Source organism: Phascolarctos cinereus, unplaced genomic scaffold, assembly GCF_003287225.1.
Source record: "Phascolarctos cinereus isolate Bilbo 61053 unplaced genomic scaffold, phaCin_HiC Scaffold_2;HRSCAF=192, whole genome shotgun sequence".
NCBI classification, from domain to species: Eukaryota; Metazoa; Chordata; class Mammalia; order Diprotodontia; family Phascolarctidae; genus Phascolarctos; species Phascolarctos cinereus.
Genome location: NW_027555625.1, coordinates 278,133,062 through 278,152,033, shown reverse-complemented (window position 1 = coordinate 278,152,033; position 18,972 = coordinate 278,133,062). Strand labels below are relative to the sequence as shown.

Genomic DNA, 18,972 nt, shown 5'->3' with positions numbered 1-18,972 from the left:
TGTGTTCCAACAGGGAACATTATTTCATGGGAAATTTGGTTATCCTGTGTTGTGCTTTGTAGAATGTAAGCTCCTTTAAGGCAGGAACTGGTTTTTTTTTTAATCTTTGTGTCCCCAGAATCTAGATAGTATCTCACACTTAGTAGGCAGTTAGTAAATGCTTAATTGAATGATAAGGATTGGGGGGAAATGGGGAAAAATTTCATCTGCCAGTGTCTGTTTTGGAGGATGAAGAGGGAAAGGAATCCCATGAAGAACTTGTAAAACCTTCTAAATTAAATACGCTTATATTTTGATTCTCAGTGACATCAGTGTAAAGGTGAATTTAGGTGATGATGACAAATACGTTGAAAGACATAGTTCAGGAGTAAAGAGTGAGAGAAATCAAAGTCCTGCAAGTTATATAGAACTCACATACCTATATATCAAACTTTCTTTGGGAAGAGAATTAGAAGGTGCTGGACATAACATGAAAGCTCCTCCAGTGCTCTCCCCACTCCACCCCAGTAATAGAGTTGATTACATTTTGACAGATAGGAAATTGTTAATGTAGGAATCATTCCCAGATCTCTCTGAATACATTCAGTCCACCAGCATGTTAGAGCAAAGATTAAAATAGTCTTCTTCAACTCTCAATCTGTGATCCTGTAATCTTTAATAAAGGAATAAAAATGAAAAAAGGTATCTTTTGTGATTAAAAATTTTCAATCTGACTTAAGTGAGTAAATGACACCAAAAATGAATCTAGGAAAGGACTTTGACACTGATATAAATTAATTGCCATAAAAAGAAGAATAAAAGAACCTAAAAACCGCTTTTCTTGAGCAGTGCTTGATCTTGTCATGCAGAAGAACGTGATAGTCAAGGGCGACACTGGGTTCAACAATTAACTTGTTTATAAATTTTCACAGAGAAGCACAGTAGAAGATTGTGAGCAGCTTTTCTTCATATAGTGAGAATGCATGGAAGAAAAAAATCAGTTTAATGACAATTTATGAAAGATCCAACTAAGCCAAGTCATTATCAGGGCTTCTAAGCAGGAAACCAGGAGGAAAAGAAATGGAAAACTGAATACCTGTAAAGATTCGTAACAAACTTGCCATTAAGGTCAGTGGAGCCAGTACATTCAAACTCATATCATATCATGAGTGAGGCAGTCGGGGTTAAGGGACTTGCCCAGGGTCACACAGCTAGTGAGTGTCAGGCGGCTGAGGTCAGATTTCAACCCAGGTTCTCCTGACTCCGAGGCTGGAGCTCTATCCACTGCACCACCTAGCTGCCCCAAACATGGAAAAATTTTGAACCTTACTATTACCCCCCCAAAAAAAAAATTACCAAGAAAACACCAAAAACTTGCTGACCCAGATGCCTACTCTCTTGTCCACATATGTATTAAAGGTACGCTTGATACCCTTAGAAGAGTATTAGAAGAAGGAGGGAATTGGAAGGGAAGAAAGGAAAGGAGGGAATAGACATATAATGCCTGCTCTATGCCAGGCACTGTACTAAGTAGTTTAAAAATATAGTTTCTTTTGATCCTCATGACAAACCTGAGAAGCAGGTGCCATTATCATCCCTATTTTACATTTGAGCAAACTGGGATAAGCAGATGTTGTGACTTGCCCAGGGTCACACGGGTATTAATTGTCTGAGGCCAGGTTGGAACTCAGGTTTTCCCAATTCCAGGCCCAGCACTCTACCACTACACCATCAGTTACCTTTTAAAGGGGAATAGGCAAGCTTTTTACAAGCAATATTACATAGCGGACTTCATCTTTACCATTATATCACTGCCTAAAAGATGTTGGTAATACAAGATCCCACTGTGCTTATTGTTTATTGTCTGTTTAAAAAAAAGGCACATGATTTGGTGGAGAAAAGTGTTCCCTCATAGGCTTTACTCAACTAGGTATCTCCTGTGCATATGTCAGAATTACAAAAGTTTGCTCAAATTATATAACCACAGAGGTAGCCCTATTTGATTATTAATATCAAATGAAATATAAAGCAGAGAATTATATTCTGGAGAAAGGTATTTATCACTATTATAGAGGAGATCCAGTAGAGACTAAGTCAAATAAAAATTCCTTAAAGATGGTGAGATCTTTTTGATGGTTCTATTTGTGGATCTCATTAAGCCCTGGATGTCATAGACCTTGCTCAGTAAGATTTATAATTAGTTTAAAGAATTAGACCTATTTATCTATGCAGGAATAATCCAAGTGGATGAAAAGTATCTGTTGTCTAAACTCAAACAATCACATGAATGGCTTTTATTCTTCTGTCAGTGTATCTATATCTTGGCTAGACAATAAAAGCTAGGCCAGAATTGATCCAGCAAGATGATGAGACTGGATTGCCTTTGGGAAATAGAGAAGTTTTTATCATAACCCAGAGTTTTTCTCTGAATAAAAGTCTAATTTTTTAATACCATTATTCCCCCCGTGATGAAGGGCTACATTATGAAACAGCAAAGGATCTGAAAAATTGACAAAGGACAATAAAGAGGAATATGGTGTTTTAGAGAATGCTATAACAGATTACAGATAAGGAAATTATGTAGGAAAACTGTATAAAAGATCTCATCAAAGAAATAAAGACTAAAAAAGAAAATGTGTTGGTCAAATAATGAGAGCAAGGAATGACTACGGGACATCTAGTCTTCATATGCTCTGTTAATAGCCTCATGAATTCAAGAAAGGTCCCCAGCATTTTGGGTAGACCACCTATTATAAACTTAAAGGAAAAGATAGATTAGCATTGCACAGAATGGGGAGGCAGATATGGGTTGTAATCTCCATAACTGGAAGGAATGTACATATGGATGAAAACATAGATCAATTGGAGTATTAGAATATCTTCAAAGTAAAAAACAAAGCAAAACACAAAAGTCAGCTCTGAATAATTATATGAAGTTTGTCTTTGGCTCTTTCTCATCCTGCTTCTCCTTCTTAGCGTCCACCTCATCTTCGATTCCATATCCCTCCAATTTTATGTTAATCTCTATTCAAATATAGCCACCCACTGTGGTGCCCTATAAAAAGTTTCCCTAAGTACCCCATGCACCAAAATTACCTCTTTCTCTGTCTTTTCCAGTTTTCCATCAAAGCAGAAGAAAAGCAGTTTTACTTATTGTGAATCAATTTAGTGTAGCAAACTCAAATGTAGAGGGCAGGGTTATGCATTTTTATAAAGGATACTTGTAAATCCAAATGATTTTGAGACTGGTAGAATTTCGTAGTATAATAATGCCTTAGAACAAGAATTCTTAACTCTTTTGTGTTGTAGGCCTTTTTGGCATTCTCGTGAAGCCTGTGGACCTCTTAGAATGTTTTAAAATTCATTACAGAAAATAGATATGATTACAAAGGAAAACAATGATATTGAAATACAATTATAAAATTTAAAAAGTTCACAGAGCCCAAGTTAAAAACCTCTGCTTTAGAGTACCTTCTCCACTTTGCATCTGCTGCAGTGTTTGGCTTCAGCTCCACAAAACAAGATGCCTGTGTTAGGATAAGCTCATCATTTCTACACTCACCACCAGGCTGCTAACTCCATCCCTGATTGATTTCACCTCTTTCAGCCTCCTTTCCCCTTTAATTCAGGGTTGGGGGGTGAAGTACTAAACTCTTCCCAGTGTCTTCCTTTATAGAGGCCAGAATCTCTCCATTTTGCATCTGCTGCCCTGACTGACTTCAACTCCAGGGAGCAAGATGCCTGCTCCTCTTTACCCTGTGTGTTCCTTCCCTCTTCTTGCCTCCTTTTGTGTATTGTTTTTCCTTTTTAAATCATAAGCTTTTTGAGGGCAGGGATTGTATTTAATTGTGTTTCCAGTGCTTAGTAGCAGTGCCCGGCACATAGTAGGCACTTAATAAATGTTTATTGCATTGGATTGTTATAGATTTTAAAGTTTTTTCATTCACATAGGTTTCATTTGCTCCTCTCAACTTTGTAAAGTAATAGGGTTACCTCAATTTTATAAGCTTAGAGAAGTTAAGTAACTGCTTCCAGGTCACACAACTATTTAGAGTTCAACTAGCTAGTAAGTAGAATACTCAGGTTTAGAAATCAAATTTTCTGATTGCTAGTCTGTTGCTTTCTATTATTGGTTTGCAATATTATATTCAAGTGTAGAAAGATATTTTAGGGTTAGAGGAGCCTTATTGTTCCTTCTAAATCACACCATACAGGTTTATTCCCACTTAAGATTGACGCTTATTTTTTATGATGCTTTATTGAAGCTATAAACACTTTTTAAAAATTGAAAACTACTGTTAGACTTTTACTAAAACATAAACATCAACATTACTTCATAGAAATTAAATTTATTGTCTCCCTTTTATTATGGGAATGTAATATATGAATAGTATCCAATCTAACAGACATAAATTATGCAACTGTTATTCGCAAAAGGCACTATTCTGGGCACTGAGGATACAAAGGCAAATGAAAAATAGTTCATGTTTTCAAGGAACTTGCATTCCATTGTAATATGTAAACAGATAAGCATATATATGATAACTTGAGGAGGAAGGGGCAAAGTAAGGAAAGGAGATAAACCTGAAGCTTGTTATTATAATTATTCAGTCGTTTCAGTCATGTCTGACTCCTTGTGACCCCATTTGGTGTTTTCTTAATATACTGGAGTGGTTTGCCATTTCCTTTTCCAGCTCGTGTTACGGATTAGGAACCTGAAGCAAACAGGGTTAAGTGACTTGCCCAGGGGTCACACAGCTAGGATGTATCTGAGGCCAGATTTGAACTCAGGAAGATTTGTTCCTGACTCTAGGCTCACCACTCTATCTACTGTGCCACTTATTCTGAACTTAAAATACCAAAAAAGAATATTTTCATACTCACAGCAGAATACAAAAGAGGATTCTGTAATGAAACTATGAATCTTTATTTCATACTGTTTGCATTTTAATAATATTTTATTTTTCCAATCAGCATGTAAAGATAATTTTAAACATCCACTTTTTAAGAGTTTCAGTTCCAGAGGTAGGTAGGTGGTGCAGTGGATAGAGCACCGGCCCTGAAGTGAGGAGGATCTGAGTTCAAATCCAGCCTCAGACCAAACACTTGACACATACTAGCTGTGTGACCCTGGGCAAGTCACTTAACCCCAATTGCCTAAAAACTTTTTTTTTTAAAAAAGAGTTTGAGTTCCAAATTTTCTCCTTCCGTTCCTCACCATCCCTTCCCTAAGAGAGTAAGCAATTTGATATGTTATATATGTTCAATCATATAAAACATTTCCATATTAGTCATGTTGTGAAAGAAGAAACAAACCAAAAGAAAAGAACCACACAAAAAAGTGAAAATAGTGTGCTTCGATCTGCATTCAGACTCTAGCAGTTCTTTCTCTGGATGTGGATAGCATTTTTCATCATGAGTCCTATGGAATTGTCTTGGGTCATTGTATTGCTGAAAATAGCTAAGTCACTCATAGTTGATCATCATACAATATTGCTGATACTGTGTACAGTGTTCTCTTGGTTCTGGTCACTTTACTTTGCAACATCAGTTCATATAAGCTTTCCTTTTCCAAGTTTTTCTGAAATCTGTCTGCTCTTCATTTCTTATAGCACAATAAATAGTATTCCATCACGTTCATATACCACAACTTGTTTAACCATTCCCCAATTGACGGGCATCCCCTCAATTTCCAATCCTTTGCCACCACAAAAAGGGCTGCTATAAATATTTTTGTACAGTAGATCTTTCCCCCCTTTTTTTTCCTTATCTCTTTGGGATACAGACCTAACAGTGGTATTGTCGATCAAAGGGTATGCACAGTTTGATTGCCCTTTGGGCATAGTTCCAAATTGCTCTCCAGAATGGTTGAATCAGTTCACAACTCTACCAACAATGCATTAATGTCCCAATTTTCCCACATCTTCTCCACTATTTATCATTTTCCTTTTCTGTCACTTTAGTCAGTCTGATAGGTATGAGGTTGTGCCTCAGAGTTGATATAGTTTGCATTTATCTTATCTATAGTGATTTAGAACATTTCTTCATATGACTATAGATGGCTTTGATTTCTTCATCTGAAAACTACCTGTTCATATCCTTTGACCATTTATCAATTGGGAAATGCCTTATATTCTTATAAATTTGACTCGTGTGTGTGTACACATATATCTGAGTAATGAGGCCTTTATCAGAGATACTTGCTGTAAAGATTGTTTCTCAGCTTTCTGCTTCCCTTCTAATCTTGGTTGCATTGGTTTGTTTGTGCAAACCTTTTAAATTTAATATAATCAAAATTATCCATTTTATATTTTATGTTCTTTATTTCTTATTTGATCATAAATTCTTCCCTTCTCCATAGTTCTGACAGGTAGACTATTCCTTGTTCTCCTGATATGCTTATGGTATCAGCCTTTATTTTTAAATCATATACCCATTTTGATCTTATCTTTGTACATGGTGTAAGATGCTGGTCTATATCTAGTTTCTGCCATATTGTTTTCCAGTTTTCCCAGCAGTTTTTGTCGATTAGTGGGTTCTTGTCCCAGAAACTGGGGGGTCTTTGAGTTTATCAAACACTAGGTTACTATTGTGTCTTGTGTACCTAATCTGTTTCACTGATCACTCTGTCTCTTAGCCAGTACCAGATAGATTTGATGATTGCCATTTTATAATATGGTTTGAGATCTAGTATTGCTAGGCCACCTTCCTTTGCATTTTTTTCATTAATTCCCTTGATATTCTTGATCTTTTGTTCTTCCAGATGGATTTTATTGTTATTTTTTCTAGCTCCATAAAATAATTTTTTGGTAGTTTGATTGATATGGCATTGAATAGGTAAATTAATTTAAGCAGGATCATAATTTTTATTATATTTTATTTTTTATTTTATATTTTATTATATTGACTTGGCCTACCTATTATTTTCCCAATTGTTTAGGTTTGACTTTATTTGTGAGAAAAGTGTTTTTGTAATTGTGTTCATATAGTTCCTGGGTTTGTCTTGGCAGGTAGACTCCTAAATATTTTATGTTGTCTGTAGTTATTTTCAATGGAAATTCTTTTCTATTTCTTGCTGCTGGGCTTTTGTTGATAATATATAGAAATGCTGATGATTTATGTGAGTTTATTTTATATCCTGCAACTTTGCTGAAGTTGTTAATTATTCCAGGTAGTTTTTTAGTTGATTCTCTTAAGTATACCACTATATCATCTTCAGAGAGTGATAGTTTTGTTTCCTTATTGTCTATTCTAATTCCTTCAAATATTTTTCTTCTGTCTTGCTGTAGCTAACATTTCTAGGACAATATTGAATAGTAATGGTGATAATAGGCATCCTTGCTTCACGGAACCCTGATCTTATTTGGGAAGACTTCTAGTTTATCCCCATTATAGATAATGCTTGCTGCTGATTTTAGATAGATACTGCTTATAATTTTAAGGAAAGCTCCATTTATTACTATGCTCCCTAATGTTTTTAATAAGAATGGGTGCTGTATTTTGTCAAAAGCCTTTTATTCATCTATTGAGATAATCTTATAATTTCTGTTGGTTTTGCTATTGATGTACTGCTTGCATTTTAAAAAAGAAGTTTATATGATTCTACAGATTACTTTCCTCTTTTTTTGGGGGGGGGGCTAGGCGATGGGGTTAAGTGACTTGCCCAGGGTCACACAGCTAGTAAGTGTTATGTGTCTGAGGCCGGATTTGAAGTCACGTCGTCCTGAATCCAGGGCCAGTGCTCTATCCACTGTGCCATCCAGCTGCCCCTCTATAGATTACTTTCAAAATTGCCTTGTTTGTCTCTGCTTCTTTCTGCATGAACTTACATCTGTTACATTGCACCTCTTTTCTTGGAGGATCTCTATTGTTACTCCTTCAGCCTCCTCCCCCAATTAAAAAACAAAAGGAAAAAAAATCATATAACAAATAAGCATGTATGTTGCTTTCTGCACCTTCTGTTTATCACTTCTCTCTCAGGACATGGGTAGCATACTTCATAGATCCTCAGGAGACTTATTTGGTCATTGGATCAGAGTTCTTAAGCTTTTCAGAATTGTTTTTCTTTACAGTATTGTTGTCCTTAAATAAATTATTCTGGTTCTGTTCGTGTCTCTCTTTTCCTTTTAATTCTGTCCAGGATTCTCTAAAATCACCTTTTGTCATTTCTTACAACACAAAAATATTCTATTACATTGCCATATCACAGTCTGTTCTGCAGTTCCCTAGTTGTCCGAGGCAATCTAAAATACCCCCTTTTAGTTCTTTGCTTTTCTTTATTTCCCCTTTTAAGCCCCACTTCAGGATCAGGAAGTTTGTTTGTGACTATTTCCTCCTTAGTATTATCTTCTCTTAATTCCCCTCCTTATCTCTGATGTTTTCTTTGTTGAATTTGTATATGTGTCTCTTCAGCCGTCCTTTGTTTCATGAGTGAGGTTCAGCTGATGTCTGCTCCCCCAGCCCATTTCTCCATGTTTGTATATTCCTCTTCTCATGTACCCCAACTATGAGAAATGGTGAGTTCTACCCCCAGTTCCTCCTTTCTCCCTCCCTTTTCTTTCTCCTTTTCAAACCCTCAGAACAGAACCATTCTACCCCCAGGACCTTTTTTTTTTTTAATGCCTTCAATATCCTATGAAGGCATTAACGTTCTGAAAGAACATGTGTTTTTTCTCTCTCTATTAGAATGTCAGCATGGTAACATCATGACTCCTTCCAGTTGCTCCAAAATTTTACCTTTCTGGGTTTCTTTGGATTCTTATTTTGATTTGTATTTCCGAGTTTTTACTCAGCTCTGGTCTTTTCATTAGAAATACCCGTGAAAGTCCTTTATTCTATTAGGTGTTAGATGGCCTAGTGAATATAGAGTACTGGGCCTGGAATTAAAAAGATCTATAATCAGTTGTGGCCTCAAACACTTCCTAGCTCTGTGACCCTGGGCCAGTCATTTAACCTTTTTCTGTCACAGTTTCCTCAGCTGTCAAATGGAGATAATAATATCCCCAAGGGGATAACCTAAAAGGTTGTGAAAATCAAATGAGATTAATACTTACTTTAGCCCTGTGCTTGGTATGCAGTAGGTGCTTAATAAATAATCTTCCTCCCTTCCTTCCATTAAATGTCCATATTTTTACTAAAAAAAATTTTTTTTTACATTGTAAGAGGGTACTCAGTTTTGCTGGAGGTGATTCTTATTTGTAAGCCTTTATATTTTTGCCTTTGGCAATGTTGCATTCTAAGATTTCTTGTTTATTGAAGAAGGTTTTCTGTGATCTGCACTATAGTTCCTTGGTACTTGAACTGATTATTTTTTTTTTATGCTTGCAATATGTTTTCTTTGATGTGGTAGTCCCGAATTTTGATTGTGACACTCCTGGAACTTTTTCTTTCAGGATTTCTTTCAGGAGTTGATCAGTGGATTCCTGCTATTCACTTTGTCCTTTGGTTCTGATAGATCAAGGTGGTTTGCATTATGAATTCTTGAAATGTAGTATTCAGGGTATGTTTCTTTTCATAATTATAATTTTCAGGTAGTCTAATGATTCTTTAGTTGTTTCTCAAATTATTTTATAGGTCAGTTTCTTTTGATTTTAGATATCATATATTTTCTGTTTTTCCTCCCAGTCTGATTTTGTTCTAATATTTCTTTCTGTTTTATGGAATCGCTGATTTCTGTTTGATCTCTTTTAATTTTCAGGGATGCCATTTCTTGGGAAAGGTTTCCTGCTGTCTCTTCTAAAGTAATTATTCTCTTTCCTTCTTTTCCTCAAGAGATTTTACCTCCTTTTTAAAAAAAATCTCTTGCTTAATTTCTTTTATGTATTTGTGTAGTCCTTCTGGAAAAATCCTCCCCCTCCCCTATTTGAATCTCTAATGAATAAAGCATGAGTAAAGCATTTATGAAGTTCTTACTACATACAAAGTACTGTGCTAAGTGCTGGGGATAGAAATAGAAACTGTCAGACGGTTTCTTCTCTCAAGGAGCTCACATTTCAATGGCGCTGACATCACATAGAGAAGGTTCCAGCTGCAAGTCAGATGGAAAGGTCCCATGGTCCTAAGGGTGCAGTAGCAAAGCAGATGGTGATACCTCTTCTCTAATGTAATTTCCACTCATAAAATCATATCAATTTATGATATTTAACCATTTGACAATGCCAAGAACTTAGAGGACAAGGACTTTCTTTTCTGAGTCTTCAATAGATGTTGTGGTAGCACTTGCACAAGGAGCAGTTGCCAGGCTGAATTTCTATAGATCTTTCTTCCAACTTATGATATTTGAAGGTACTGAGCTGAGAGCATTGATATTCCCAAGAATTTTGGGCTTAGGATCCAGGGTCTCCATAAGGGCCTTAGGTGCAGTTTTGGTCAAGGAGGTTGTGGTGGTGGTGGTGGTGGTTTGAATTGTTGGGCACACACTGCCTCCTGTCTCCCCCTTGGAATGCCCTGCTGTGTCAGCTAGACTGCCTTGTAAGTAGCAGGTAGTTGAGAGTTGGTAGAGATTGCTGATCCTTTCTCCACAGGAGTTGCTTCCCCAAATCATATCTGTGAAAGTTATCCTGGAAGCTGGACTGGTCTTCTCAGGATGCTGACCCTCCCAGGGCTCTGGTGCTTATCTGCCTGTTGACAGCAGCTGGTCCACAGTTGTTGCTGGTGGTGATGAGGAAGGTAGGCCTCTTCTCCACAATGATTACTCCCCTCAATGATGGCCCTAGGGGTTGGGCTGGAAGCAAGTCTGGTGGTTTTGGGGACATTTCCAGCAAAATGATGGGGATGCAGCTAAATCAGTGTTTAGAGGATTATCTTATTTCTTTTCATCTGGTGCCAATAAAAAACTCCTTGGATCTTGCATCTTGCTTTTGCTCAATGACTTGAAATTGTTATAGAATTACTATCCCCTTTGGGAAGATCTCTGGGTTTGCAAAGATTTTTAATACTGGGTGTGTGTGTGTGTGTGTGTGTGTGTGTGTGTGTGTGTGTGTGTGTGTGTGTTTTTGTTTTATTTTTGTCTTTCCAGCTCTAATTCCTGAATCGTAGCTTTGTGTCAGGGTCACACTCCATTCCCTGCTTCTTTTTTAGGTGGCTTGATTAACCCCACTTGTTCTTTTCCTGGGTCCCTTGGGTTTCTTCATGTTCCATTCCTGTTTCATTTTTAGGTGTGTCAATTGACTCTTCTTGTTCTTAGCCTGGATCCCCTGGGTTCCTGCACTGACCTCCATCTCCTGGAGATAGGACCACCTGCCTGGATCTTTAAGGTTCCAAACTCTGGATCTTCAAGGTCCTCCATGGGCTCTCAGGACAGTGTTAGGATCCATGTAGCTTATGTATCTGAGCTATCATAGTCTGAGTACTATGGCACCATATTGGTTACTGCCAGCTGCCACTCCCTAGGCCTTTTTTAAGTTCTCCCTCAACTCTTTTTGCCTCTAGACACAGCCTTACAAGCTGTACTTGTCCAGCCTCTGGTTGCACTGGGAGTCTACCCTGTAATGGTACTAACTTTGGTGACAGGAGCCTCTCCCTTTCCTATTACCCATGGATAGTTGACTTTTTATGCAATTCTGGGGTGGAAGAAGGCACGTATTATAGTTTCTTAATGGATTTTTTGGTCATTTTTCAGTTTGTTGTGAACTTGGGTGCTTTACCAGAGTAGGTATGTGGGAGTTGGGAGATCTGCCTCCTATTCAGGTAGCTGTTTCCTCATTTTGAGGCTTGAAAGAAGCTAAGGATTCTAAGAATTGGAGGTAAGGAGGGAGGAGTGCTTGGGAGACAGCCAATATAAAGGCACAGAAGCAAAAAAAATGTAGTGCCAAGTCCAGGTAGCAGTAAGTCAAGTTGTTGGAAGTAGTCCTGTTTGGCTGTAACAAAGTCTGTGGGAAAAGGGGGAAGAAGGTGAGATTCAGTAAACCCAAAAAAAGTAGATTGGAGCCAGGTTGTGAAAGGTTTTAAATGCCATGCTGAAGAGCTTGTATTTCTTCACTCTACCTAACCCAAAATACCTTCTTCCCAACCTTTCTATTACTGTGAAAGGCACTACCATCTTCCCAGTCAGCTAGTCTTATAACTTTGGTGTCATCCTCAGCTCCTTACCCCACAAATCCAGACTTTGTACATCTTTGTTGTTTCTACCTTCATAACTTGTTTCATATGTGTCCCCTTCTCTCCACTCACACAATTGCCAATCTGGTGCAAGGCCTCATTCATTACTTCATGCCTTTACTATTGAAGAGCCTTCTGATTGGCCTTCCTACTTCAAGTCTCTCTCTATTCCAATCTGTCCTCTATTCAGATGCCAAAATGATTTTCCTAAAGTGCAGGAATGATTGTCTCCTCTCTACTCAGTAAACTGCAATGGTTCCCTGTTACATTCAGAATCAAATATAGAATACTGTTTGTCATGTAAAGCCCTTTACAACCTATTCTTTTCCTACTTTTCCGTTCTTTGTATTCTTTATCCTCCTCCTCCATCTGTGATACAGTGACACAGGCCCACTTGATGTTCTGTCTTCTGACTCGGCTTTTTTACTTGGCTGTCCTTAGTACCTCAAATACTCTTCTTTATCACTTCTGTTTTCTAATTGCTCTGGCTTCCTTCAGGACTCATCTAAAATTTCACTTTCTGCAAGAGGCTTTTCTTCTTCTTTCCATGCCTCTCCTTCCCTCTGTCTTAGGAAGATGGGGCAGGAGGATACTTTCTTTGACATTACTTTCCATCTATCCTATATATATCTTGTATATATATTTTTCATATTGAAAGAAGGGGTGGCTTTTGTATTCTGTCTTTCTTTGTATCTCTGGCACTTAGCACAGTGCCTGGCAAATAGTAACCGCTTATTAAATGCTTATTTGCTAACTGACTGAAGGTTTTTGAGCATGGAGGTGACATGGCCAGACTTGTGTTTTAAGATGATTGTTCCAAAAGTTGTGTAGAGAATACGTTAGAGAGGGAAGAGACTAGAAGCTGGGATTCATATTAGGAGATTGTGGCTATGGTTAGAGATGAAGAACTGACCTAGAATGGTGTCAATATCTGTTTCTAAGGAGAGAAGGAAATGGTGCAAGGGATGTTGTGGAGTTAGAAATGACAAGGTATGACAGCTCATGAAGTAAAAGGGAGCAATGAGTGAGAAGGAAATGTGGGATGATTTCAAGTTTACAAATCTGACTGACTGTAAGAATGGTGTGGCACCTTCAACAGAAAAAAAGGAAACTTTTGAGAAAGAGTGGGTCTAGGGAGGAATATACTGAGAAGTAAAGATGAATAGGTTGAAGATCAAATGAAGAAAGTAATTGGTGACTGAAGGTATGATATTCTGAAAATTAGCATGAGGCTGGGGACTATGAGTAGAGAACCAAAACATTTCTCCCATTGATTTGGAGATTGTGGGAGATGGTGAGGTTCTTTTCTATGAGACTAAAGGGAAAGCCATGATGAGAAGAGAGTGTGAAGAGGGTAAAAAATAGTTATTGTTAGGTACCAAAGTCAGTCAATCAATCTAGAACTGGTATCTGTGAGTATAGTCACTAGTTAGACATGAAAATTCATGAAATCTCATGCCCAAGAACTTTTTTTTTTTTTGCCAAAAAGCAAATTGGATATATTCCAACTGATCCTATTATGCAAATAGGGTCTTTTCTGACCGTGCCAATGCTACTTTTATCAATGATTTCTATAAGTAGTCCAAATTTAGTTAGGCTATGTCGATTCAGTGTTTATCTTCTGATAGGAAGTTTTTGTGTTATTAACAATGGGATTCCTCTTAGATTAAGTGGTTGATTCTACAAGCCCTTTAAAGTAATTATTCTTCACATATCTCATGCAAAGCAGTAGTATTTTTTTCTGTTTTACAACTTAGAAAACGTAAGTAAAAAACTAAGGTAAAGTCAAATAACTAGCCAAGAGCGGCAGAGGAGTTGATCTTTTGAACTGGAATTAAAATAATAAAATTTAATTTTAGCGATACATTTTAAATGAAAACATTTCCCAAAATGATGAAAGAAATTTTCAGCATCCAACACCTAGCACAGGGCACCTGGCACATAGTAGGTGCTTTAATAAAATTTTTAAAATTAAATTTGTTGTTTTTACACCTAGCATTTATATGATTGCCATAATAAACTCCTTTTAAGAAAACAAATTTAAGACTATACTTGAAAAGCTTAACACTAAACTTTATTTGGTGTGTAGTGTAATGGTATAAAAGGAATATGAATTTGTGGTGATTTTTTAATGACAAGATGAATTTATTGGTAATCTTCAAATTAAGGGATTTTAAATAATAAGTATTGTTTTTATTAAAAATTAAAACTTAGAAGGCTTTTTATTTGATTTTTTTATGGTGTGTTAAGCTGAAATCTCAAATTATGTTTGTGAGTTTAAATGTAGATACCTGCACTAATGATTTTTTAAAAAATTTGAAGTGTAATGCATTTTAAAAAGAAGAACCTATGAAACCTTTTCTCTCTCTTTTTTCAGAGAGAGCTCCAACTTCTTATATGACCATTTCCTGGACTAATCCCTTAACCCGTTGATCATCTTAAAGTATCTTTATATCATAAATACTTTTGTATCTTTGCTAGAAATTGTATAGATCTGTGTGTATGTATATATGTTATGTACATGTATATGTTTATATATGCATGTGCATATATAGCATGTTAGATCATATCATAGTTTTAAGTTTTGTAGTTTTTTTATTGTCAGTGTTTTCCTTGAAATTAAAAAAAACCCTTTACAGAAGGAGTGAAGTGGCAGGGTAAGAGTTAACAACTCTGCCACATGTAGGGAAGAGCAGTCCATTGGGGGTTAAATTGCAGAGTCTAATGGAATAATAACTGGTAGCACCATCTGCTGGCCTACTTCTGCAGAAGGAGTCAGTATTTTTAACGACATCTCTAATATTCATGCTGATGCATTTTGATGCTTTGTGCATTCATTTCTTTCTGTGCTTTGTTGGAATCTGGCTATCTGCTTACAGCTTTTGTGGAAACTCAGCTCTTTAGGAGAGGTTGACAGTCTTTGTCATACCTGAGTAGGCTAAACAGTGGATATATTCTTGTCAAGGAAGAAATATGTTGATAAATCACAATGTGTATTTGTGGAGGGTTGTTCATATCTTGGTTGCAGCTTGCTAAATAGGCCATTTAGGAATCTTCTTTCAATGCTTTTCTCTTGAGCACTGCCTGGGGTGGTGAAAAAGCAGAGGGCAAGCCTTTGTCTGACGCCAAAAATGTCTTCAGTGAAGAGGCCAAGAGGAAGGGTAAGTGAAAGCCTGAATGAGTGGGAGGAGGAGGGGTTCTTTGGGCTAAAAGGCTAATGGGATTGAATAACCTTCCTTATTACTGGCTGCTGCTGCGGGAGTCGTACTGCATCGCCATCTTGAGCTTGTTGCTGTTTTCTCGAGTCTTGGTTATTTGTTATAGCCTGTAGGCCTTAAGGTGGCATTTAGTGAGTGAGCCTAAACCCTGCCTCCTTTCCCAGTGCTGCAGCACTGCTGTGAAGCCTTTGATGAGGCACGTATAGAAAATATATCCAGTAAAGTATACTGGATTTTGCCTGAAAATGTGTTTGGAAATTCCTGGTGGTTTTTCCCTTTGCTGTAGTCAGAGGCATGTTTACGGGTGAGAAAATAGCAAAGCTGTGATCTGTTCTGTATTTTGTTTGTGTGCATGTGTGTTTGAAGAAGAAATTCTTTCCATTCCTTTTTAAAAACTTGCCTTATATTTTACCTTCTTTGATATTTCAAAAACATTAGTACTTTTAATGTAGAACTATTAGAATTTAATTTTCTCTACAATTGTTTGAATAGGAAAAAAAATGAGCAGGTAAACTCATAGAACTAAAAGTTTCTCAATTTTATGTAAGGTACTAAATATATTTGCTAACTGACATTTAATGAGATTATACATATATACAAATGATCCTAGATTGTATTTGCTTATAAAAAAGATTGGTTTTTTAAAAATTCACTAATAAATTTTAAAGCTAACAGTTCTAAATTTAGGTAATAATTTACATGTTTGTATTAGTTTTGTAGTCCACACATTCAAAAAGGAGGGGAAAGAGTTTTATTCCAAATGCACAAAAATATTTACAAGATTAAGATTTGACGTAGTCAATTACCAAGGTGGCCAAGAATGCTATGAAAATTTCAATGAATCTGTTCCATCTAGTTGTTGGGGGTTTTGTTTTTTTGTTTTTGGTATGCAGTCAATACTAATTTGAAAGTCACAGTTCTGTTTGTTTTGAACCTACTGTACTTTTTAGTCAAACAAAATGTCTTTATATTCTTAGATTTGTTTACATCACTTACATATTTGCTTATGTAATTCAGCTTTACTAGGTAAGCAGAATTTTCTAGTTCCAAATGTTTATGGGAATGACTTTAGATGTACTTCATTATCTTCTGTAAAATATATTTTGTTGTTTTTTTTTTCAGCCTCCTTCCTGTAAGAAAACTGATGGATCTGGGACATATGCTAAGTTACAGAATACCCAGGTGAGAGCCATATCTGAAAAGAAGCAGAAAAGAAAGGTGGAATCAGAAAGCAAGCAAGAAAAGGCTAATCGTATTATATCAGAAGCAATAGCAAAAGCAAAGGAACGAGGGGAACGAAACATTCCTCGAGTAATGAGCCCTGAAAACTTTCCTAGTGTTTCAGCTGAAGGAAAGGAAGAAAAAAAAGGTAGAAGAATGAAATCTAAGCCAAAAGACAAGGAAAGCAAGAAAACAAAAACTTGTTCCTCAACCAAGTTAAAAGAGAAGACAAAAATTGGGTAAGTAGGTTAAGATTTAAGTTTAAATCAATTAATTTGGTTAAAAGTGGAACTGGCTTAATAATTTAAAAAAACATTTCTTATATTGAACTAGCGTTCAATTTCTATTTAGCATGCTATGCTATATTTATTTACTCCTACTTTTAGTAATACTACAGTTCTTAGTCACCAGATACATACAAAAGAATGTTAGCCATGTTATATTATTTGAAGGCTGAAGATTGTACCAAATGATCTCCAAAAATCTCAAAATTTCTAATATTCTGTTATTTTAGTTAATGTATATTTAGCTAACAGAAGAAACTTTGTTTTTGAAATGTTATAGTTTATTGCAAAAAAACAAGCAAAAGAAAAGCCTTAATATTGCACACTAGCATTTTACTCACTATAGAAAGCATACATTGAAGTTCTTTTTAGTATTTCTTCAACACAGTATATGTGTTTCACTGGTTACATTATAGTTTAGAAACAAGATAATAAAATACATTCTAAAGGAAGCAGAGCTTCTATATCCATATTCTGTAGCTCTTCACACCCACACTAACCTTCAGATTGTTTTTTCAGTGTAGAAGAATTGGGAACAATTCCTAATGTACATTACCCAGCCTAATCTCAAGGTTGTTTTGAGAAAGTAGATCAAAAAGTCTTCAGATTTTACAAATTCTGGCCTTTCTTAGTAGACTGCCATGAAGTCCTTGTTTTATGTATCTATCTTTAAACAGTTGATTTCAGGAAATAATAATAATTTACATTCATGTAGGCTTTAAAGTTTACGAAGTGCCTTACCTATATTGTCTCATTTGATTCTCACAACCTTTGGAAATAGCTACTTGCAAGTAATTTATTATCCCCATTTTAAGATGATTTTTACCTGGCTATTTAATCATTTGGGATCTTGGAAGAACATTTCTTATAATTATAGCAGCTCATTATATAGTGCTTCAAAGTTTGCAGTCAAGTAGATATTTGCCCTCTTTTTAACTCACACAGAAGTATATCTGTTAAAGAGAATTCACTTTTTTTGAAAATGTGAATTTGTTCAATAGATGATTAATGCATAAATTTTAAAACTCATTTCATGTAAACTAATAAATATTGTGAATAAATTCTCAGCATTTTAAATGGAATAACAAAACTGAATTGTTCTAAAAAGAGAAAGCTAACATTATATCTGCTGTTATTTAGCTATAATGAAAATTGATTTTGTATTTTATCTGTAGCCAACTAATGAAGTTTGAAAATTAAATTTTCTGTTCTTCCTGTATATTTTATTTTTGTGGGTAAAAGTTTGATTTTCCAAAGGTGGTTGAGGGAAACCAGCTTTTAAAAACTTTGATACATTAAAGTTTTCTTGAATGCTTTAAAATGTTTCAAGGTTTTTTAGTATTTATATTACAGTTTGTTCAGATGTTATAAGCAAATGGTTTTGAAGGCTAGCAAGTCACTGTATAATGTAAAAGGAGAATAGTAAAGAATCTTCAAATGGGGGTGTAATTAGAGCAATTACAATAGAAATTATTTTGTTAACAAGTTTGAGGACCTGCTAAATGGGAGAAACTCAAGAAGTGAGTAGTAAAAAAGAAAATAAATTAAAATGAGAGATGATTTAAAATTTAGAGTTAAGAGAAGAAATGGCTTAGAATTTTGAACAAGAAATAGTGGAGTGTGGTGGAAAGGCTTGTTGATAAAAGTAAAATGACTGCTTCCATATAAGAATAATTTTTATGGCATTGAGAAGTGTTAGCTCATGTTGATATTGAAGAAGATTAGCTGTGTAATAAAGTATCTCTACTAGTGATAGTAAAGAACAAAAAGAGTTGAGAATAATTATAGCAGAAAAATAAGGTTAGCTTTTTCAATGTTTAGAATATAGAAACAGTAAGGAATAGTGGATAAAGAAATTCCTTGAGGTAAAGGCCTAATGACAAAGTGATAAATCATAGTAGAAAAAGTAGATTTGGTATTTGTATTAGTAATAAGCTATTGAGTAGAAGAAAACCACTTCTTGACTGTTCATGAGAAATAAGGATCTGTTTAATTTTTAAATTTTATTTTTAAAATTAACAAGTAATTAATTTTCTTTCCCTTTCACTCCTCTTACCACCACCCCAATTGAGAAAGAAAAAAAAAAACAAAACAAAAACAAAACCTTTACCACAAGTATGTGTAGTCAAGCCATGCATATCTCACTGTGCATATTGATTCTATCACCTTTT

General features: G+C 35.7%; 1 protein-coding gene across 12 annotated transcripts in view; it reads left to right on the top strand.

Annotated features, from left to right (window-relative positions):
- Window positions 1-18,972, top strand: part of CHD9 (chromodomain helicase DNA binding protein 9) — a 242,361-nt gene that overhangs the window by 99,306 nt on the left and 124,083 nt on the right. For 9 of the 12 annotated variants that reach the window (XM_020985173.2, XM_078150065.1, XM_078150070.1 and 6 more), the window contains exon 4: window positions 16,419-16,756. In XM_020985173.2, the coding sequence (XP_020840832.1) occupies window positions 16,419-16,756 (338 nt within the window). Of the gene's footprint in view, window positions 1-14,883; window positions 15,240-16,418; window positions 16,757-18,972 lie in introns of those variants that run through there. The other 3 variants (XM_078150072.1, XM_078150071.1, XM_020985181.2) reach the window with 1 other exon arrangement.